General features: G+C 36.8%; 1 protein-coding gene across 7 annotated transcripts in view; it reads left to right on the top strand.

Moving 5' to 3' along the window:
- Window positions 1-610: 610 nt before the first annotated feature.
- Window positions 611-22948, top strand: part of YTHDC1 (YTH N6-methyladenosine RNA binding protein C1) — a 36173-nt gene continuing 13835 nt past the window's right edge. For 2 of the 7 annotated variants that reach the window (XM_040481958.1, XM_040481950.1), the window contains exons 1-10: window positions 611-1003; window positions 5663-5698; window positions 10260-10361; window positions 10993-11321; window positions 11443-11872; window positions 16302-16391; window positions 16861-16914; window positions 17474-17568; window positions 19061-19169; window positions 19248-19365. In XM_040481958.1, the coding sequence (XP_040337892.1) occupies window positions 976-1003; window positions 5663-5698; window positions 10260-10361; window positions 10993-11321; window positions 11443-11872; window positions 16302-16391; window positions 16861-16914; window positions 17474-17568; window positions 19061-19169; window positions 19248-19365 (1391 nt within the window). In that variant the 5' untranslated portion in view covers window positions 611-975. The remainder of the gene's footprint in view (window positions 1004-5662; window positions 5699-10259; window positions 10362-10992; window positions 11322-11442; window positions 11873-16301; window positions 16392-16860; window positions 16915-17473; window positions 17569-19060; window positions 19170-19247; window positions 19366-22948) is intronic. The other 5 variants (XM_040481984.1, XM_040481968.1, XM_040481974.1 and 2 more) reach the window with 4 other exon arrangements.

Raw genomic sequence — 22948 nt, 5'->3', positions numbered from 1 at the left:
GGTCACTTCAGTAGTTTCAATTTCTCAATACTCTGTTTAAATCAACTGTGTACCCCAGCGCCTCAATACATACCTAAATCAAATGTTATTACATGAATTACAAAGCTATACTAAAGTACAGTAGAATTAATTTCCCCAATTAGCAGCAAAACTAGTAGGCTTTTGTGACAAGTGAGCGGGTTGCAGCCTGCGCTGCCTTTGGCTAACCCTAGGGCACCAACTATGAAAGTCTATTTGGCACTAAGAGTACAAAGTGGCGGCGGCAAAGGGACCCGCCCAGATTTATCCTAAGTCTCCGATTTCCAGAATTAGGAGATCCGCGTAACAACCAGAAGCATCTTTTGTCCTCGGGAAGGTCCGTCAGTAGGCTTTTCAGGTGAGAAAACAGCGCCACCAGGGTGTACGCATCGCTACGGGGTGCTCAATAAACCGTAATTTCGGCGATCTAGTCGCTGAAAAGAAGACTCAATCCGTGGACATCCGGGCTGTGGGAGACGAAGCGACGTGCTGACGTTATCACGTTTCCCTTGCCCACCCCGCGTTTCTCCCGCCCCTCTCCGCACTGTGACGGTCCCAGTGAGGAACGAAGCGTAAACAGCGCAGGGCATTTCGGGAGCGGGATTGTTTCAAGCAGGAAGCAGGCTCCATTTTAGCGCCGCCCGCCGTCGCCATCTGTTTCCCTTCCCTCCCCCTACCCCCTCCCGTACCCAAGCCCCAACGGGAAGGCCGGGCCTAGGGCGCCAGAGGCTGGAGTGAAAGGAGAAAAGGGAGAAAGGGAAGAAGCGAGGAGAAAAAGGGTGAGTTGAGAAAGGTGAGCGGTAGAGGCCAAGGTGGGAAGCGCGCAGCCCAGCGGACGGACTGACGGACGTGCCCGTGCTACGGCTGCCGCGGCTGCGGCGCCCGCGCGGGTCGCGTCGAAGCGGCGGCGGCGGCAGCAGCAGCAGCAGCAGCAGCAGCGGAAACAGGAGGGGAGCAATGGCGGCCGACAGCCGGGAGGAGAAAGGTTAGTGCGGAGAAAGGTGACGGGCGGAGGCGACACTCGGGAATCGGTCGATGGAGCCGTGGTTGTCGTTGCGGGGTGGGGGTTGGGGAGGTTAGCCTGCCCCGCGCGGAGCCGATCCGTCCCAACCGAGACACTTGCACCCGCTGGAAGAGACTAGGCCTGCTCTTGCGTCCTCGATTTCCGAACCACCTAGCACTTCATCTCTCCTGGGTTTTTTTTGTTTTGTTTTGTTTTGTGTTTTGATCCTAATTCTCTTCTTTTTCCGTTCTGCAGTCCTGGGCGCGGCTGAGAGGGCCTGTTCTTAGTGGCAGGCCCTTGGGTTTATTTCCTGGTAGGATTATGCGGGTGTAATGCGTATTTTCAGAACGACCCTTTCTTTTAGGCAAAATTTCGAAAATCCTTAATGCCACGGCCAAAGCTGGTAGTCTAGTAAGTGAGCATTTTTAAGAAGTGGTACAGGTGGATTCGTAATCTCGAGAAATATCTACAAGTAATTTGTGGCTCTTCCCGTTAAATAGGCAAAGTGGCAAGAATTGCCCCTCTGGTTCCTCGAACACTTATTTTGGAAAACATGATGTTTGAAGCAATAATTATATGACTTAGACATGGCAAAAAAAAAAAAATCCTAGCCACTATTTTGATAGAAACACGTTGTGTTAGCTCCCAGAAGGTACAACCAGGAACAAATGGGTGTAATTTATAGAGAGCTGAAGGAGTAATACAGTTACAGTAAATATAGGAAAAACTGATGTTGGTAGAAAGGGATGTCATGTCTTTTGAAAAACCGACCTCCCAAGTGCTACAGATGTTTATGTATATCCTGGATCAATACCTGTCTGGAGAGTGGTCTAGTTTAGATGCTGCTTTTAGGGTCTTTTCTAACCTTAAGATTATCATGATTGTTTTGGGAAGGTTATAGTTAACAAAAATATGGTGCTGCTGCTGCCCTGTATATACTTCACAGATCTCCTCTTCAGTGTGGCTAACCAACTTGGGGTGGGGATTTGTTGAATGGATTCTAGAGTCAAGTTGCACTAGGCCCACGATCTCTTTAGTTTTTCTCCTTAAGAGAAAGATGAATCTTCATGCTTCATTAAACTGCTCTAGGATAGGGACAAGCTTGGAGCCTGGAGTGTGTGGAAGTATCTTTAAGAAATTGGGGCTATCTTAAACCAATTCAGTGATTAGGTTGTTGTAGTTTGACCTAAGTCTTAAAAAATGCACCCCTTTGAGAAGCACGAAAAGAATGTGGAGGTCGGGTTGCAAGGTGTTAGTGACAAAAAAGGGACTGCTTTTAATTAGTAGTAAATTTAGTTATTACAATAGATCATTTCAATCAAGAATTCATTCAGTCGACATTTGATTGCATCAGAATGTAATCTATGAGCTCTGTGTTGGAGTGAGTGCTGGTTGTGATCGGTAAGGTAAACCAAATACAAAATGAGTAAAAGTCCGTACTTCTCAAGGATTCATTGTTAAAATGAACACAGTTGTTAAATTAGTAATAGAGTAGATACAGTAAAGTGCATTTTGGAAGAAGAGTCATTTTTAAGTTTATTTATTTTGAGAGACAGAGAGAGAGAGAGAGAGAGAGAATCCCAAACAGGCTTTGCACTGTCATTCAACGCAGAGCCCAAAGTGCCCATGTATCTCACGAACCGTGAGATCATGACCCGATCCAAAATCAAGAGTTGGACACTTAACCAACTGAGCCACCCAGGCGCCCTGAAAGTAGGTGATGTTTTAAAAATTGTTTTAGAGATGGATTTAGTGATGAAAGTTCTTAAGAACATGTAATGCCACCTGTTAGCACTACTTAGGGTAGTCATCCAACTTTTGAAAGAACTCACATTTTTGTAGTTTTTAAAAAAAGTTAATTCCCATAGTGGAGTTTATATCTCTTAAATCTTTGATATTAGTGCTTGTCTTTATAGATTAGCTCAAAGATGGTCTCTAGTGGGAAAGCTAGCAAATATAAAAGCTATTGGAATTGCTTATTTAATTTTGTAATGGGAAGATTTCCACAATAATTCATTTTGCAAATAAAGAAACTGAGTTCCAGGGTGTCTCACCTAACTTTATTTATCATTGTTACACAGCCAGAAAAATAGCCAGAATTAGAATACCTAATTCACTCTTCCTTATACTTCTGCAAGAAAAAGTGGGAAATGAAGTATTTGTCAGTAGTTACCTTATGCAAAACATTATGAAATTATAAACTTAAGCCCTCTAAGAATCTTAGACTTCTCACAGGCCTTAAATGATTTCATGAATGATGTAAAATCTTGATGAGAAATGAATTTAAATTGCAGACGTTTGCTGTTGGTCACAGAACAGTTAAAAGACTTGGTTATAGAGTCGTTGGATTATTGGGCTTTCTACATTGGCTATGTAATAAATAGACATTAACTTCTATTATACTTCTATAATACCCATATTTAGAACCTGAAGCCTATATAACTGGACAAATTGCCAACTCCCTCTGATTCCTGTGGTGATTATTTGTCCAAAAAATAGATTTGAATGATACTAATACTTTATGAGGAATACAAATCTTTTCTATTTTAAATACCTTGTATGTGTTTTATTTCTTAAGGTCTTACGAAGTTCTCTCTGAAAAACAGTGTAAAAGTTTATCCAAAATGTGGAAAGTGATTTACCACTTTCATAAGTAACATGTTTTTCTACATTACTGAACGGAAAGCTCCATGAGGGCTAAGAGTAGGTCTATCTTACTCACCAGGTTCCTGACGTACAGTAATCATGACTCAGTGTCTTGAAGAAATGACTTGCAAGGTTGGACTTGGTTCATAACTGACCATGAGACATTTGCCTCTGCTATCCAAAGCCAAGGATTTTGTCAGTTTAAATTGTGTATGTATACACACAGTCACACAGGCAAGAGCACATAAATATGTACACACAGTCATATATACATACACATATTTTATGAACATACTTCAGCCCTGTTTATAGTGAGTCCTTAGAAAAAGATTGACTTTCTTGGTTCACTTTAGTTAGGGCTTTAGAAAGCATAGAGTATGTATTTGATAACCCAATGTATTTGTTTTACCCAAATAGAAATAGGATAAAAAAATTTAAAATACTCTCCTTAAACTTCAGATTGTATGCTTACTATGCTTAGAGCAGATTTGGATGTGATGGGAAATGCAAGTCTCTACACTTCATTTAGAGGAATGACAGTTTTGAATGACAAAGTGACTGAGACTGGTCTAACGTAAAATGTAACAGAAGGGTAGGTTCCAGGAAATTTTGCTTCATTGTCAAAGCCGACTAAAACTATATTAAATGAATTAAAAGATATAATCTACTTTGGTGTTCTGTGACGTAAAACAAATGTGTAGTATACTTAACTGGCCAGTTTTCTTTAAATACTCTAGGTCTTTGTTCCCGACCCTCACATAAATAGCACTTTGTATCTCCTGACCCAGAAGTTTCCAGGTCCAAAACAATGGGCTGCTTTCTCAGACAAAGGTTAATTTTCTACACTGATATCCCTGGAGTTAAGGCTTGTGGCCTTCCTGGGCCAGGAATTGCAAGATTAAAGTGTAATTCTGGTATAATGGAAAGAGCACTACATTTGTATGCATAGTTGTGAGATTTTTGTTATGTCACTTCAGTTCTGTGGGCTGCATTCTGGAATTCTTGTTATATACCTAACCTTCTGGTGGTTAAAGTACTTTGAAAGCCAGTTAGATTTCCATTTTCCCATGATTATGTAAAACAAACTGGGGTACCTGGGTGGCCGTGTCAGTTGGGTTTCTGATTCTTGATTTCGGCTTGGGTCACGATCTCTTTCAGTGGGCTCTGTGTGACAGTGTGGAGCTTGCTTGGGATTCTTGGTCTCCCTCTCTCTATCCCTAACCCATGCACGCCTGTGTGTACTCACTCATGCGCATCCTCACTCATGCACTCTCAAAATAAATAAACTTAAAAAAATCCCCCAATAAAACAATAAAAAAGAAGTTTTGTTAGTCCTAACATCTTGAAAAATTTTGAACAAGCTTTAAAACAATGATTGCTTTTATTTTCTTTTGCCTCCTACATCCCTGGAAAACTCAGTTTGGTAATTGTGACGGTAACTAAGATTGTGCTAGTTTGCACCAGTGATGATAATGAGGTTCATATACATCATATATTGTGAATGCAAAACATTCACAGATGATTGCACTTCTACAGAGGAGTCAAGCTAGCAGCAAGCCGCATTGTGTTGTTTTTGAGACAATGTTTAAGTCCATCATTTAAGTCCACGTGAAAATCTGAGTTTGGGAATCCTTGAAAATTTGGAAGATCTGACAACATGGTGCTTGAATTTTGTCAAGGCAGTTAATCAACTAGAGTTGAGTACGATTGTCCTCCTTACTGTTTCTACTCTTTCACAAAGTATCATGCATATTAAGTTTATTTGCAGTTATTTAACATTGTTATTCATGAGTTGCAGGCTTTTATGCATACTAGGGTCCAGCAGATAAAGTATTCCTTAATAGTTAATGGTAGGTATTAGGTTAAACAAAAGGAAAAGAGCAAGCACGGTCTGTGTGCAAAGCAGTATTTGTAAATGCACGTATTCATCCGGCATAAACCCAGATTGTCTCTTGCAAAGCCTTGACATGTTACTACCTCTCTGTGTCTTAACAGAAGACTATCAGGACTGCTCCAGCTGGTTGCTTTCAGGTGAGAATCTGGATCCCTAATGACCAAATAGTCCGTTCAAAAAATGCAAGGTCTGGGTTTTTATATTAAATCCTTAAAGTTTTCAAAACAGTGTCCAAGAGCTAGATTCATGCAAGTTGTTAGGGTATAACTTTGGATGGATTTGAGTTTTAGCTGTAAATAGAAATACTGTTTAATGAGTAATTTGTTTCGTTTGAGCTAATTCATTGTGACAAAATTCATTCTGTTGTGAAACCTTGAACAGTTTTTGAGTTTTTAAAATAGCTTTAAAAAAAATACCGTATTCTTTATGTAGATTTTTCAAAAAACATTGTGAAGTGCTTTATCTCATAGAAGTATATACTTCTATGAGTTATTTTTGTAGTATATGAATTGTATGTTCATGGAACTCTTAATGACATTTACTAATCTTTGTTCATTTTAGTATTAATATTCTTAGGTTGGGTGCTGTCAAGCTACTATGAAGGAATTGAATGTATATGAATATTTATACAGTATATTAATGTATAATTTTAGGGCAAAGAGTGATTTAAAACTCTTTATTAAAGGCTTATTTAAAAAATTAAAATAAAAATTAAATTTGTTAAGGTAGTTTAAAGGTCGTGCTAGAGAACTAGTGGGTGTTATTTTATGTTAGAACTATTTTTTTTTCCAAAAAGGATATGGCAGTGATGATTAGTATTCAGCAGTGGTAGTTTCTGAGAATATTTAAATAATCTTCATTTTCTTTATAATTAGTTCATTTTAGGGACGCTTGTGTGGCTCAGTCAGTTAAGCGTCCGACTCTTGGTTTTGGCTTAGGTCATGAACTCATGGTTTGAGAGCTCAAGCCCTGTGTTGGGCTCTGTGCTGACAGCATGGGACCTGCTTGGGATTCTCTCTCTCCCTTTTCCTCTGCCCTTCCTCACATGCGTGTGCGCTCACGTGTGCTCTCTCTCTTTCTCTCTCTCTCTCTCTCTCTCTCTCTCAAAAAAAATTAAAAAAATGTCATTTATATTAGGGGTTGGCAAACATTTTGTAAAGGGTTATATAATAAATGACATTTTAGGCTTTGTGGGCCACAGAAGGGTTTGTCACATATTTTTTTGTGTGTGTCTTCCCCCCCCCCCGGCCCCTTTTAAAACACAACCTTTAAGATGCAGAAACCATTCTTATTTTTACCTTACTGGTTAAAAAAAGCAAGCCATAGGCTGAATTTGTTCTGCAGGCCTTAGTTTGCCAATACTGTGATAAAACCACAGTTAGATTATTGATGTCACGGAGTATAATACATAAAAATTTGTAGACCATCAAGTGAGAATGTAGTGTTTGATCCTAAAGTAAATTTCAAGATGTTACAGTGTCACTCATACAGGGCTTTCTGGTGCATTAATTGAAATTAATCTAGTGCACATTACTTTTTAATAATATTTTGCATTTTTTTTTGTGCCCTTATACTTTGTTTAAAGATTTTACTACTACTTCCCTTCTAATTTAACTACAGATTTTAGAAAACCTGAACTGGAGGCTGGTACCCCCAACTGTTTCTAGACAAGTGAATTTGGTCACCTGGCACTTTTGAGCTTCCTTTTCTCTATCTGAAGTAATGGATGATAAAACATACCTTAGGTGATTCATTTATGTATATAGGATATATGTAAAAGTGGTAAAATGTTAAAAGGAAAAAAAAAGGAAGCATTGGTTAAATATTTGTTGTGTTAAAAATTTGTAGCTACTTAAAAAAATTTTTTTTTAATGTTTTTATTTATTTTTTGAGACAGAGAGAGACAGCATGAGCAGGGGAGGGGCAGAGAGAGAGGGAGACACAGAATCCGAAGCAGGCTCCAGGCTCTGAGCTGTCAGCACAGAGGCTGACGCGGGGCTCGAAGTCACAGTCTGTGAGTTCGTGATCTGAGCCGAGGCGGGATGCTCAACTGACGAGCCACACAGGTGCCCCTGTAGCTGCTTATTAAAACTGCAACCAGTCTCTGCATTTGATTAATACACTTATTTGTTAAGGCTTTTTAAAACAATAATGACCTTTTTTTTAATAGGGAAACCATGATCTAATTTCATGCTTGAAATTTATATTGATTTAAATTAACCTGTACAGTTCATTCTGTGTTAGGTTTAGCACATGTAAAGTATATAATTTAAGGTGAATGTTCAGGCTTTTGGGTTGTTCTTTCTACTAATGGAATTAGTGATTTCATGAAAAGATGTGTGTAGCACTATGTTTACTTAATTGCTTATTTCGTTGTGATAATTGTTGTTGTTCAGAAATATAGTTAATTCTGTGAACATCTGTTGGATCCAGTGTTTTACTGATCAGAGAGCTAGAAGTAAATAAAAATTCATATGATGTATATATTTTAGAAAAACAGTAAAGTATACTCTTAACCACCCAAAGAAAGGAATTGCTATGCCATTCCAGGCAGTGTCACTTTTGATGTTCTTACACAGAAACTGTTTGACTCCAAATACTGAGATGTTACTTTTTCCTGTATCCTATGTAAGTAACCTTGCTTACTTTCCTATCACGCCTACATTGTGTTTTAGTTCTCTTCAGTCACTGATTTCTGTTTCCCTTTGGAGATATTTTAGTCTGATTTAATTGTTTATAGACCTAAGGTCAGGTTAATAACCCTTGCTATATATATAAAAAAGTAACCCTAGCTATAGTTTTTTTTTTTTTAATTAAAAAAAATGTTTATTTTAGAGAGAGTGTGTGTGCACACACATGTGTGCGGGGGAGGGGCAGAGAGAGAAGGGGACAGAGGATCCAAAGGGGGGAATCTGTGCTGACAGAGAGCCCGATGTGGGGCTCGAGCTGTGAGATTATGACCTGAGAGGAAGTTGGACGCTTAACCAATTCAGCCATCCAGGTGGCTCCATGCTTGCTATACTTTTGAACGGGCTTTGCTTTTTGGCTTGAACCATAAATGTAATTGTCCTAACCCATCAACGTTTATGAGTTCACATTTCTCTTTACCACACCTTGAATTTGGAAAGATATTTTTGACACCAGAATACTTGTGTTCAAAGCATTTATCATTAATTTTAGTGTATTATTTAAAAAAAATCAATTTAAGGTGGTAAATATTTGCATGTATTTCTTAGAACTTACTTTGTCCTGTTGTATACATGGGAATGCAGTGATAAAACTGAATTGTAGGTTTTCATGATCATTCAGCATGTTAATTGTAGTCAGTAGTTCTCTTGACTGAACAAGTTACACTTTTCAGAGTTGATACCAGCAGTTTCAAACGTTTTTGATTGTGTAGCACATCAATACTTTTTTTTACTTTTAATGTTATTTTGACATATTTTGGACAGAATAGATAAATGAATAGTACAAAAATTTTTTTATCTTTGAATTATATTCCACACATGTTAACTTTTTACCGCATCGTTTTTCTTGAATTCATTCTCTCTTCTCTCTTTCTGTGTATATATGTGGATATATGCATATGCAGACACACTTTTTTCCTGAACTGTTTGCCAGTTTTAGACACGGTGCTTCTTCATCCCTAATACTTGAGTGTGTATTTCCTAAGAAATAGGATTTTCTTTAATTTAACTATAGTGGTATCAAAATCAGGAAATTAACAGAGTGGTACCATACTCTACAGACCTTACTTAAATTTCACTAGTTTCCCAGTCGTGTGCCTTGTTCAGTTATTGTGTCTCTTAAGTCTTTTAATCTGGAGTAGTTTCTTAGTGGATTGGTATTAGCGGATTGGTATTATTTCATGACCCTTTGTTTCAGTTTGATGTTTCCTTAAGTATAGGTTCAGAGTTTGCATTTTTTTGCGTTTTTTAATTTATTATTTTTTTTTTTGAGAGAGAAAGAGTGTGAGAGGGGGAGGGGCAGAAAGAGAGGGAGATGCAGGATCTAGGCTCTGAGCTGTCTGCACAGAGCCCGATGCGCGGCTCAAAACCCATGGACCTCAAGATTGTGACCTGAGTCGAAGTCGGATGCTTAACCGACTGAGCCACCCAGGCACCCCCAGAGTTTGCATTTTGGCTGGGAATATCACAGAATTGTTTTATTCTTAGTGCATCATGCCAAGTCTGTAATACTGATTTGACATACTGCTGGTGATGTTAATTTTGATTACTTGGTTAAGTTAGAATCTGCCAGGTTTCTCCACTGTAAAATTATTTTTTTCTTGGTAATCAATAAGTAGGTTGTGAGGAGTACTCACCATCCTTGGTAGGTGTGTGTTTATGTTACACACAAGTATTTCTGTTCTAATTTTTTATGCACATTTTAAAGCAGTTACAAAAATGAGAAATTAGAGGTTGAAGTACAGATATAGAAGTTTTTAACGTTTTCTCTTGTACTCCACTATGTCCTTTCATACCCTATGGAGTGGGTGTACACTACTCCTGGCTTTGTAGTCCAGAGTTCTGTATCATGTCCTTTATCTTGTATGGTTTTATAGAATTACTGTCGTGTCTTGATCCTGAAATAAAAGATCTTTGACGGTTATGTTTCCGTATTTACGTAGACCCAACATAGTCAAGATAAATGCTTAATGGTAATGATTTTTCCCTATGTTTAATTTCCTGCTTTCAGATGGAGAACTTAATGTTCTAGATGACATTTTGACTGAAGTACCAGAACAGGATGATGAACTGTATAATCCAGAGAGTGAACAAGATAAAAACGAGAAAAAGGGTATGTAATATTTTAAATTTTTTGTTAAAATAAGGTTTTTTTTTTTATTAAAATTTTTAAAAAATGTTTTATTTATTTTGAGAGAGAGGGAGGGAGTGAGCCAGGAAGGGGCAGAGAGAGAGAGAGAGAGAGAGAGGAAGAGAGAAGGATCCAAGCAGGTTTAGTGTTGTCTGCTCAGAGCCTGACATGGTCTCAGACTCATGAACTGTGAGATCGTGCCCTGAGCCAAAATCAAGAGTCAGATACTTACCCAACTGAGCTGCCCCGGTGTCCCTAAAAAGTTTAAATAGAGATTTAATTTATTAAGAAAGTGACTTTGCTTTTGCTCTTGTTCCTGGGGTCAGTTAACACCAAAAGTGTGCAATCATTACAAACTGTGGTACCCAGTTCAATATGAATAAAAGTAATCTATTTCTTTTCAAACGTGTGAAATTTCTCAAATACATGAATTTATTCCAGTATTTGCAAACTATAGTTTCTTTATGATTAATTTTGCAGTAAAAATATTTCAGAAGACATTTTAAAGATAAGAGCTCTTTTTTCTCTCTGATACATACTCTCTGTTAATCTTTGGTGAAATAAATAGAAGACATAAAACACTTACATGTGTTCTTTAAATTGTATTTTTAAGGATCAAAAAGAAAAAGTGACCGAATGGAATCTACTGACATCAAGCGGCAAAAGCCTTCTCTTCATTCAAGACAGTTGATTTCTAAGCCACTGAGCTCATCTGTCAGCAATAACAAAAGAATAGTTAGTACCAAGGGAAAGTCAGTTGCAGAGTATAAAAATGAGGAATATCAAAGATCTGAAAGAAGCAAGCGTCTAGAAGCTGATCGGAAGATTCGTTTGTCAAGCAGTGCTTCTAGAGAACCTTATAAGAGTCAGCCTGAAAAAACTTGTCTCCGGAAAAGGGATCCCGAAAGGAGGACCAAATCCCCTACACCAGATGGTTCTGAGGTAGTAAATGTTATTGCAGATATAAAACAGAAAGCAATTCTTTTTGAGGCATTAGAACTATTTATTCAGTCTGACTTTATCTGTTATATGACTGCTGATTCCCTTTTTCTTTAAACATCAGAGAATTGGGCTTGAAGTGGATAGACGTGCAAGCAGATCCAGCCAATCTTCTAAGGAAGAAGTTAACTCTGAAGAATATGGCTCTGACCATGAGACTGGCAGCAGTGGTTCTTCTGATGAGCAAGGCAACAACACTGAGAATGAGGAGGAAGGGGTGGAAGATGTGGAAGAAGATGAAGAGGTAGAAGAAGATGCGGAGGAAGATGAAGAAGTGGACGAAGATGGAGAAGAGGAAGAGGAGGAGGAGGAGGAAGAGGAGGAGGAAGAAGAGGAGGAGGAGGAGGAAGAAGAAGAATATGAACAGGATGAGAGAGACCAGAAGGAAGAGGGAAATGATTATGACACTCGAAGTGAAGCTAGCGACTCTGATTCTGAATCTGTTTCCTTCACAGATGGATCTGTCAGATCTGGTTCAGGCACAGATGGATCAGGTACTACTCTTTGTATGTATAAGTTTCTCTTAAGAAAAAAAATTGACCTGATTTTATTTTTGAACATACTTAAATTGAATTATAAAATATTTAGAGATGTGGGATGTTAATAAGACTGTCTCATGATTTTTTTTACAATTATATGCCTTTGAGTATTAGAAATACATTTGAGTAAGGTTTACATATCTTAGTAAATGTGTTTCCCAACTTCATATTGTATTCTAAATGAATGCAAGTCTGATTGTTTCTCTATGGAAATGTATTTCAGGTTTTAAGGTTATAAATTCTTAGGTTTTCATACCTGTCACCAGTTTGTTTAAACACTGATACCTGATCTACTTGATACTGACATGGAACCTGTCTGGTTGGCATTACAGTATTTCTATATCTGATACCTGTAGATTTCTGTCATTTGGCAATAGAAATCAAAACAACTTTCTTTTTCTCTTGGGAACACACACTGTTTTTCCAATTCTGTACCTGTGGATTGACTGACTTGCAGGGTCTCCCAAAGGCTGGTGTAAAAGTACAAGAGGTGGAAAGTAAGAGTGTAAGATTCTTGTGGGGAGATTGGTTAAGAGTTGTCTTGGGTTATTCCTTCAATACTACATGTTCTACCACTTTATCCCTGTCTGATCAATGAGATGTAAATATAGGAATGGTAGGTAGTTGCAGTCATGAGGCTAAGAGGGGACCATCTTTTGGCGGAAAATTCAGAGTACAACAAGGAGAGGTCAGGGTACTTAAAAGAACCCTTGCCATTATATGATGGTTACACATACTGTCATGACTGTCTTATGTCAAAATGCAGCCAGATCTGCTATATATACTAAATGAACTAAACTTTGGAATATAAGAACAATTCTGTTCTTTTGTTATTACAGAATAGTTACAATTTCATTATTAATAGTTTTATCATTTTGATAGTACATTGTTAGTAAGTCACATTCTTAAAATTGTATAGGTGATAGAGCAAATGGCCAGCTATTTTCTAGTGATTGGCAACTGAAGTGCTTTCAACCTTTTGCTTACTGGAGTTCTAGGTTTCAGAGTTTAGACAGGATTTTAAGAGATTTAAAGAGTTAAACTGAATTGATGGGAAGTTAAGTTTGATATAAAAATTTGCAGAACCTGTTTTTTTTTTTTTTAAGGTTTATTTATTTTTTGGAGACTTAGAGTGTGAGTGGGGGAGGAACAGAGAGAGGGAGGCACAGAATCTGAAGCAGGCTCTCCAGGCTCTAAGCTGTCAGCACAGAGCCCAACTCTGGGCTCAAACTCACAAACTGTGAGGTCATGACCTGAGCCGAAGTCAGACACTTAACCCACTGAGCCACCCAGGGGCCCCAAAATTTGTAGAATCTTTAATTCTGTTCTCCCGTTACACTTTTTGCAAACTGATGAGATGATGTATTTTTTGTAATTTATAATAATGGATGGAAAACAAAAAGTGCATTGACAATATTAATGAATGTTCATTTATTGTGACGACTGTAAGAAACATCTGTGGGGTAGAGGATGTTTTATTATAGCCATCTTTGGTATCCATGTTATGAACAATATTTCTTGTATGTCTTATTTAAGTCAAACAAAGGTGACTTATTTAAATTGGGTAGGACTTGAAACAATCTGCAGTTTTAATAAGCTCTTAGATGCTGCTGATACTGTATCAAGGTGCTTAATAATACTTCATATTTTTGTGGATAAGACATTTCAAATTCAGTGGTAACCAATAGTTTCATGAACTTTGATATCAAAACTATTTATAGAAGAGATTTATTATTATAAAAGAGATACCTGGAATTCTTACTTTCCTTATTAAAGGGAACTATTGTCTTTGGAAGATCCCTTATGTGGGACATGTTTCAGAGACTGTATTGTGGGCAGGCAGTTATTCTTTATCACGGAGTAGTTTCTCATCATAATGTGTGAAAGAAAAATGGGGGTGGATTTGGAACTCCCTAATTAGGAGATGTCTATTTTTAAACATGGGGGAATCACAGTTTAGTTTCTGTGTCATGAATTTTCTAGATTCTAGTTTATTTTACCTTATTTTTTTCTCAGAATCTTTGGTAACTTCTTTATAAAAGGGACATTTGGTGGTCATTAAAGGTTTATTTGTTAGATGACTTTCATTGTTCTTTTGATCTGAAAATAGTAGTTGGAAGAGGCGATCATAAACTCTTAAGATCAGTGGGAGTTATTTCTAATGGTATTTATTTTAAAAGTGTAGAAGCTTTCTCTTAACAATTTTTTTTTTCAACTTTTTTTTATTTATTTTTGGGACAGAGAGAGACAGAGCATGAACGGGGGAGGGGCAGAGAGAGAGGGAGACACAGAATCGGAAACAGGCTCCAGGCTCTGAGCCATCAGCCCAGAGCCTGACGCGGGGCTCGAACTCACGGACCGCGAGATCGTGACCTGTCTGAAGTCGGACGCTTAACCGACTGCGCCACCCAGGCGCCCCAGAAGCTTTCTCTTAAAAAAAAATAACAGTTGGGCAGGGTCTTAACTCTGCTTCTCTTTTTTCTTTTTTCCTGTATCATGTTAGTGAGATTGAACCATAAAGTATTGTTTTTAAGCAGCAGCAAGAGGTGTATTATCATTAGTGATCAGTTCATAATGCTTATTAGACTCCTACATATTCAAAGAGAAAAAAATGATAAAACATGCTAGACTTTTTAAATAAAAATTTAACAAGGTTTTACTTTTAATCTCTGTGAATTTCCTATTCATTGAGTCACCAAATTGGGTTTCTGCTGAGTGCCAGGCACTATGTAGGAATGTGTAGTCAGTGAACAAAACAGACATGTATGAGAGAGATTTAGGATTTTAACCTCCTGACTCTCATCTATTTGGGTGAGATTTTCAGCCATTTTATACTAAAAAGCTTCACTCTGTTCAGTTGAAGTCTTCTAGTTTGCCCTGAGGGAAAGGATTCTTAAAACTTTTGAAAGTTGGGTATCATTTAAAGCAGGCAAGCCTGGAAACAAATGCTTTTATCTATAGCTGGTTATTTGAGATACCATTATGCCCCCGAGGGATGCTAGCTTTAAATGGGCTTGGCTTTGTAATTGTGCTTATATGTGCTGCTTTGCTCTTCTCTTTCAGCCCTCCAGTAGGAAAACCAGCCTCACTCACAAGCTTATTGTTATGTCTATTTGGAGAGGCCTCAGAACATAAAAAAAGGGAAAGATGCTTAAACTAAAAGAAAAGGAATTTAGAATGTCTTTGGGATTTTCCATCTCCAGACTAGTTAGATCTGGAAGCCCCATTCAGTAGTAAAATACTTTTTCTGTTTGCTCCTAAGAAGAGAGCTCAGGGCTTAAAGAGGACTTGCATTTGAACTAGGTTCTGCACCCAGAAACTGGGACCCTGGCCATGTTGCTTAACCACTCCTCTTTTCTGTTTCCTTTTCAATAAATGCAAATAATGGCTTTAAGTGTTGCATGAGTTTGTTATGAGGATTAAGGAGATAATTTAGCTAAATCTTTTTAAGTAGGTAACTCTTTATAGTCATTCTATAATATAAAATTTTATGCGGGATCATTGATCATTTTTCTGCTGTTTTTATACAAATAAATTCGTGTATTTTCTCTCCATATTTATTCCTTCTTATTTCCTAGCTGAAAAGTAAAAGAGCTTCTAATGGTATAATTAAAATACCAATAAACAGAGACAGGAGAGCCTAATCCATTTTAGGTCTTTGTTTTTAAGCTTAATGAAGTTCCAAATTAAAACGGTTCTTAACTGACCGGTAATGTAAACTTTTTGGATCCACTGAAGATTCCTAGCTTTTTAGTAGAAATACATAGGCTATCAGTAAGATTTTAGGAATAAACTTTAAATTGAATTTGAAGAAAAGACCAGTAATCCAAGAAGGAAGTGGACAAGAAGAATGAACTCGAAGACACATGAGCAAGCAGTGGCAACCAGAAAAGCAATCACCAACTTACTCTAGTGTATTATTATTAATTTATTTTTACATTGAAAACCTTTGGTTCTAGGGCTCATCAGACACCTAAGAATCAGAGTTGGAATTGTAATGAAGAATGATAGTATACTTTTTAGAGAGAGACTTGGAACAGTGGTACCTGATATGTAGAAAGAAACAGTATATTTTACTGAAACAAAAGTTGTATTTGCAGATTTCCCCCCCTCTTGGAAAACTTTATTCAAAGGACTACCTTTATATATAGGATAAGTCATTCTCAGTTACGGCCATGTGTTTTTAATTTAAGTTGGTGGGAGAAACATGTTTCTGTGTTTGAACAATACCTTTGAAATGGAACACCTTCTGAGGAAATTGAGGGATCAGGGGAGAGATTAGCAATGACTATTAGAGATTGTGCAGAAACCAGGCACGTGATACGTTCTTGTTTGAGTACCTGTCTTGTAATGTTTTTAAAAATCTCATTTGAATTCTTTTTAGATGAGAAAAAGAAGGAAAGGAAGAGAGCTAGAGGCATCTCTCCAATTGTTTTTGATAGAAGTGGAAGCTCTGCATCAGAGTCCTATGCAGGTATCCTCATTTTACTTTCATTTGTGGTCATATCTGACTGATTCTGATGTAATTTGCTGTAGAAAGTGTGGAGGCTGTAGTTTAGTGTGAACTTGTTGATGTTCATTAGTATTGATTTTTGGCATGTTCAGTGTAATAATTCTAGAGAAAACTAAGCTTTTTCTTATTATTTTAATCCTGTTCTGTTACTGCTTAAGTGGAATTTCACTTTTTTTTTTTCTTGGAAGATGATGATTCAGTGACTAGTTTTCTGAGTGGGAAACTGTTCAAATATACATTATTTTTAAAAAATCCAAACAACCCAAAAAACAAAACACTCGTACACATTGAGAAGTATTTTTTTGTGTGTGTGGGTGCGCCAGGAAGAATAATTTGTCTTGAATGAGAACTTTATGTGACAAGACTGTAGAAATTTTGTCTTATCTCTATTAAAGCTCAATCTGAACAAATGTACTTTGGCTAAATACAGGTTCAGAAAAGAAGCATGAGAAATTATCATCTTCCGTTCGTGCTGTCCGAAAAGGTATCATTTAAATTTGAAATTGTTTTCATTGCATGCTGCATAAAGTCATTATTTTGCCTTATTAGTTCTCCATTAATAGTTGGTTTTAATGTAGTAATGTTCTGATATATTGCATTAAAGAAAAAATTAATGATGTAGTTTTACATAGAGACAGCTCCACATTTACTTCTTACTGCATACCTTTTAGAACAGTAACAAAAATCTCAGGATATTTTATGGTTTTGGACACCGTGGATAGTATATATGTTTTTAATAGCATAATCGTCTATTTAAATGAATGATTTTGGAAAAGAAATCTATAAAATTTGTAGCCATTTTCATCTTAAATATGAATCTGATATATCGGAACATCACTAGATTAGGTTTAACTTCTTGCAGAATGCTGGTGTCTTTTCTTAGCTTTGCTCTATTATGTGTTGTGGCTTAGCTTTCCAGGTTGAATGGGTGATTATGAATTTTAAAAGTTTAGCTGGGTTGTAGAGGGCTAATTTCAGTTAGTACAGCTTACACGTCTGTGATAATGGCTTCTGATTAATCAGTTTGGGTTTCTTTTTTTTAGATCAAACCAGTAAACTCAAATATGTCCTACAGGATGCAAGATTTTTTCTCATAAAGAGTAACAACCATGAGAATGTGTCTCTTGCCAAAGCTAAGGTATTAGCATCAGTTCTGTTGAAACTATCCCAGTCTTGAAAATTTTAAGTGTGAAGGTAGACTTGAGTATCTTGAGTGGTATACTGTGATTTTCATTAGAGCTTTAAAGATCCACAGCCCACTTGCCACTTAAGGTCTGCTTTGTGGCCATGTAAGCGACCTAATAGTAATTTGAGTTTTCTTTTCAGTCTTGAAGGTGATTTTAGAAGTCAGAATATTTGATATTGAAGAATTATGTATGTTTTATACTTCGTACTGTAAAAGAGTATTTTTTTGGATTTTTGTGTTTCTGTTTTCAAATGCTAACTTACTGAAGTAACGTTTTAAAAGTTTCTACAACCATTTTTTGTTTTATATTGATGCTGGTTTTACACCTTGATGTTGTTGAAAAGAAATCATTCTTTTATGGGGAGTTTCTTTTATTTTTAGAAGTGACATCACTTGGACTTATTTTATTTATTTATTTTATATCACTTGGATTTAGAAGAAAAGAGAAAGAGTTAGCTAAAAGGCCCACCCAAGCAAGGCTTTACAAAAAGGATATGTCCAGTTGCTGTTAGGATGTTGTAAGATATGAATTTTCTTTTAAAATACCTATATTTGTTACACCGTTACAAAATTTTCCTTTTCTTGATTTAAAATGAATCATTATAGCCTCTACTGATTTTTAGAAAATTAATAATTTTTCAAACCATATTTTGTCAGTATTACTGTCTTATATTTGTCATTATCCATCAAACTAGATGGAATAATATACCAAATAGCTATCCCGTGGAAGTTTATTCTGTTTCTCTGCTAGAGTGAATTTAGGCAGAAGTAATTAAGCACTTAGTGTGAATGAGATCTAGTTTGTAAGAATAGACTGACTGAATTAGAGCTTCTGCCTTACCTTACCATGCTATTTCTTTTGATCTTTTCACGAACAAGTAATAGATTACAATGCTTTAGAAATTAGTAGCTTTGTTCTTGCTCTGTGTACAACGGAGGCTTTTTTTAGTCAAACTATTAATGTCTAAAAATTTGAACTTAAATAGGAAAAATGAGAACTGCTAGAAACCAGACAGAAATTTTCCACTTATAATTTACCAATATAGTATTTTTAATTATTTTGATTAAGCAGTTTAAGGAGAAAAATGTACATGCTGTGATTCACCTTCAAACATGTTTTTACCCACAGTAAATCATTGTGAAAATTAAAATAATTCTAGGTGATTGTTTCTATTATGTAGAATTCTATCTCATAAGATTTGACATCCTTCCCCCAAAATCTTTAATGATTTTGTTAAGGTTGGGAATTTTCTCCATATTTTTCTTGAGTTTTTAATAAATTAGCACATTATTTTGACAGCTGATAAGTAAGACCTTTCTTAATTATAGCTTACTTAAATTTAAAATACAGCAGTATCTGTAGCTTTGGTCTTTTGCAGATACAATTGCAGTGGTGAAAGATTTGCATTAATTTCAGTCTGTGATCTTTATGTTATTTGTGTAGGGTGTTTGGTCCACGCTGCCAGTAAATGAGAAGAAATTAAATGCTGCATTCAGATCTGCAAGGAGTGTTATCTTAATATTTTCTGTCAGAGAGAGTGGAAAATTTCAAGGTAAGAATAAAAATAATTTGGATATATAAAAACATCATTTATATTAGGCACCTATTTATTGTGATTTGATCCCCTTAGGATTTGCAAGACTTTCTTCAGAGTCACATCATGGAGGATCTCCTATACATTGGGTGCTTCCAGCAGGAATGAACGCTAAAATGTTGGGAGGAGTTTTTAAAATTGACTGGATTTGCAGGTAAATTATACATTCTAGTGTAGATAATTAAATCTGCACTAAATGGCTGCCAATTGGGACTAATGTTAAAACTCCACAGTTTTTTAGCTTTAATTTATTCTCTCTGATGATTACACTCTTTTCTCGGACTCATTCCTAGGCTGATTTGGATCCAAAAAAATTAACAGTGTTAAAGTTAAACATCAATACGTTTTGCTTATCTTGTTCACTGTCTTTATATCTCCTATAGGATGTAAAGGCAAAGGTTTATGTAGTCAGGAGTTTTATGTAGTTTATTTGTACTCTGTATTAGTAATATAGCAGTAAGTTTGTCATGAATTAGACAATTGCTTGGAATGTTACCTGGATAGATCTATGTGATTTTAGTGATTTAACGTGTTATTTAGTAACTGGTATAGGAAAATAGCCACTGTTTAACTTGGCTCATATTTTGGAGGTAACTAATTTAGTTGTGAACAAGTACTTTTTCTTAAGGAAAGAGCAAAACATGTTTAGTTGGTATTATATTTTGAAAAATGGTAATTAAGATTTAAATATGTTTATTAGAAATAACTGAGTTATTACAACTATTGTTATGTTCTTACTGAATATGCATTGTTAGAAAGTGATAAAAGAAGTAAATTTAGGTGATACAAACTTTAACACTTCATGAAATGGACACTCTCCTGTGGAGAGCTGCAAAATGGGGCAGAAGGCAGAAAGCTTTTAATTTTTTTTAATGTTTATTTTTGAGAGGGAGGCAGAGTGCAAGCAGAGGAGGGGCAGAGAGAGGGAGAAATATAGAATCTGAAGCAGGCTCCAGGCTCTGAGCTGTCAGCAGAGAGCCCCATGCAGAGCTCAAACTGAAGAATCTTGAGATCATGCATGACTTGAGCCAAAGTGGGACACTTGAGCCACCCAGGCATCCCAGAAAGCTTTTATAGGATAAAGAACAAGAGAGAGACAAATAGAAAATGTCTTACTAGCTAGGGCTACGTTGTCAACCTCATTTGGGGTGAGAAAGCCCAGACTCAAGGTGGCTTGGTGTTTGGGGATTGGCTGATTGGATATACTGCATTTCTGGTCAAGCTGAGCACATACAGGGACACAAAAGTTAGACCTAAGCTTCTGTTTGCTGACATGACACATCCAGCAGGAGCGGCTACATCTTGGGCCTAGAAAGTTATTTTAACATAAAAAACTAAGTATTTGAGTGAACTTTATATGGCATGTACACATCTATTGCCTATAAAATTAATTTCAGTAAAAAAATATTACTTGAAACAGACCATATGTATTTTTTATAAGTTGAAATTAGCTTAGGTGTCGGATTTTGATGAGGATGGAAGAATTGGATAAGAATGAAAAATGCTATTCATACTGGTCTGGAAGGCAGACTAGGAAGAGCATGGAAACACAAGCAGAAGCCATGCGGCTTAGGAGATGGTAAAGCGGTGGGGGTGGGGAGGCGAAGGTATGTGAGTGGGGTAGGGAGTCTTTTTTTTTTTTTTTTTTAATGAAACATGATAAAAGATAGAGATGAACAGTAATGTGGGCCAGCCAAAGGAGTTAAACTTTTATGTATGGGAAAGTGAAGAACTGTGAACATACATAAGCAATAATACAGTGAAAATAGTATATTAGGTTGATTGTTGATAGAGTAGCAAAACTGCATAAAAATATATCATCATTACTTCTCATCCCATCATTACTTTCTATAGGGAAAAATTGGAAGCAATCTAAATTCTTCCATATAGGATGGGGCGCCTGGGTGGCGCAGTCGGGTAAGCGTCCGACTTCAGCCAGGTCACGATCTCGCGGTCCGTGAGTTCGAGCCCCGCGTCGGGCTCTGGGCTGATGGCTCAGAGCCTGGAGCCTGTTTCCGATTCTGTCTCTCCCTCTCTCTCTGCCCCTCCCCCGTTCATGCTCTGTCTCTCTCTGTCCCAAAAATAAATAAACGTTGAAAAAAAAATTAAAAAAAAAATAATAAATTCTTCCATATAGGATATTGGTTAAGTGAATTATGGCTTGTCGCTTAAATTTAATACACAGAAGTAATTATCCATGTGACAACATGGAAAAAACAAATGAAAAATTGCATAATTATAATGTTGGAATGCAGTGTTAGGTTGGTGAGGGTGTCGGTGATAATTCCCCTACTCCATTATACCCAGGATTTTTAAATAAAAATTTATGGCTCTTTAGAAATTCAGGTTATAATTAAGTTATACTTCTATTATAATCAAATTAAGATTATAAAATTTAAAGATCTGGTGGCAGTTTTTTGGGAAAACAAGGTGCTTGCTATTTCTTAGCAGAGATAGACTTATTTATTTGGATGTCTATAACTGTATAAAAACCAAAGAAGTTTGTTAGTCTGTGGTTTTATGACTAGAAACATTATTGGTGTTACTGGAAAGTATTTGGAGATAATGTCTTAGGATTAGTAGACAAAATAATTACCCATTTTAAATTGGTTGCAGCTAATTTTGTTTTGAATGTTACTTGTTCTATTAACCTTCATTTCCCAATTCTTGATAAGGAAATTTGTTTTTTAATTTCAGAAGGTGAGCTTAATTTATTCACGTATTGTCTTCCTCACTGACTTATTGGCTATTTTACCAACTTGTTTGATATGTGTTCACTAACAGGAGGTACAAACCCAAAATACTAACGTTTTGTACAGAATTTTGGGTAGTAAAGTTTCTTTTTTTTTGTTTTTTTTTTTTTTAATTTTTTTTTTCAACGTTTTTTATTTATTTTTGGGACAGAGAGAGACAGAGCATGAACGGGGGAGGGGCAGAGAGAGAGAGGGAGACACAGAATCGGAAACAGGCTCCAGGCTCCGAGCCATCAGCCCAGAGCCTGACGCGGGGCTCGAACTCACGGACCGCGAGATCGTGACCTGGCTGAAGTCGGACGCTTAACCGACTGCGCCACCCAGGCGCCCCTAAAGTTTCTTTATTGTACTTAAGTTTATGTTGACCTGGAAAGAATTTTCTTTTTCTTTTTTCTTTTTCCTTTTCTTCTCTCTTTTTCTTTTTCTCTTTCTCTTTTTCTTTTTGAGAGCATGTGTGCAGGAGGGGCAGAGGGAGAGTGAGAGAGAGAATCTTAAGCAGACACCATGCCCAGCACAGAGCCCCATCATGTGGGGCTTGATCTCATGACAGTGAGATTATGACCTGAGCCAAAATCAAGAGTTGCATACTTAACCGCCTGAGCCACCCAGGTGCCCCAAGAATATTCTTTTCTTTTTTTTTTTTTCCATGTTTATTTATTGAGAGAGAGGGAGAAAGCGAGCGAGTGTGCACCAGTGGGAGGAGGGGCAAAGGGAAAGGGAGAGAGAGACTCTTAAGCAGGCTCCATGCCGACGCAGATGCTGATGCAGGGCTCGTTCCCACAAACCATGAGATCATGCATGACCTGAGCTGGATTCAAGAGTCAGACACTTAACTGACTAAACCACCCACGTACCTCAAGAATGTACCTCAAGAATATTCTTTTTTTTTCTCTTTATTGAGGATTTATTTATTTATTTATTTATTTATTTATTTATTTAAATATATGAAATTTATCGTCAAATTGGTTTCCATACAACACCCAG

The sequence above is a fragment of the Herpailurus yagouaroundi genome, unplaced genomic scaffold (genome assembly GCF_014898765.1).
Source record: "Herpailurus yagouaroundi ecotype Mexico unplaced genomic scaffold, PumYag 28, whole genome shotgun sequence".
Taxonomy (NCBI): Eukaryota; Metazoa; Chordata; class Mammalia; order Carnivora; family Felidae; genus Herpailurus; species Herpailurus yagouaroundi.
Note: the sequence above shows the minus strand (reverse complement) of the source record. Positions and strands in the feature narration are given on the sequence as shown.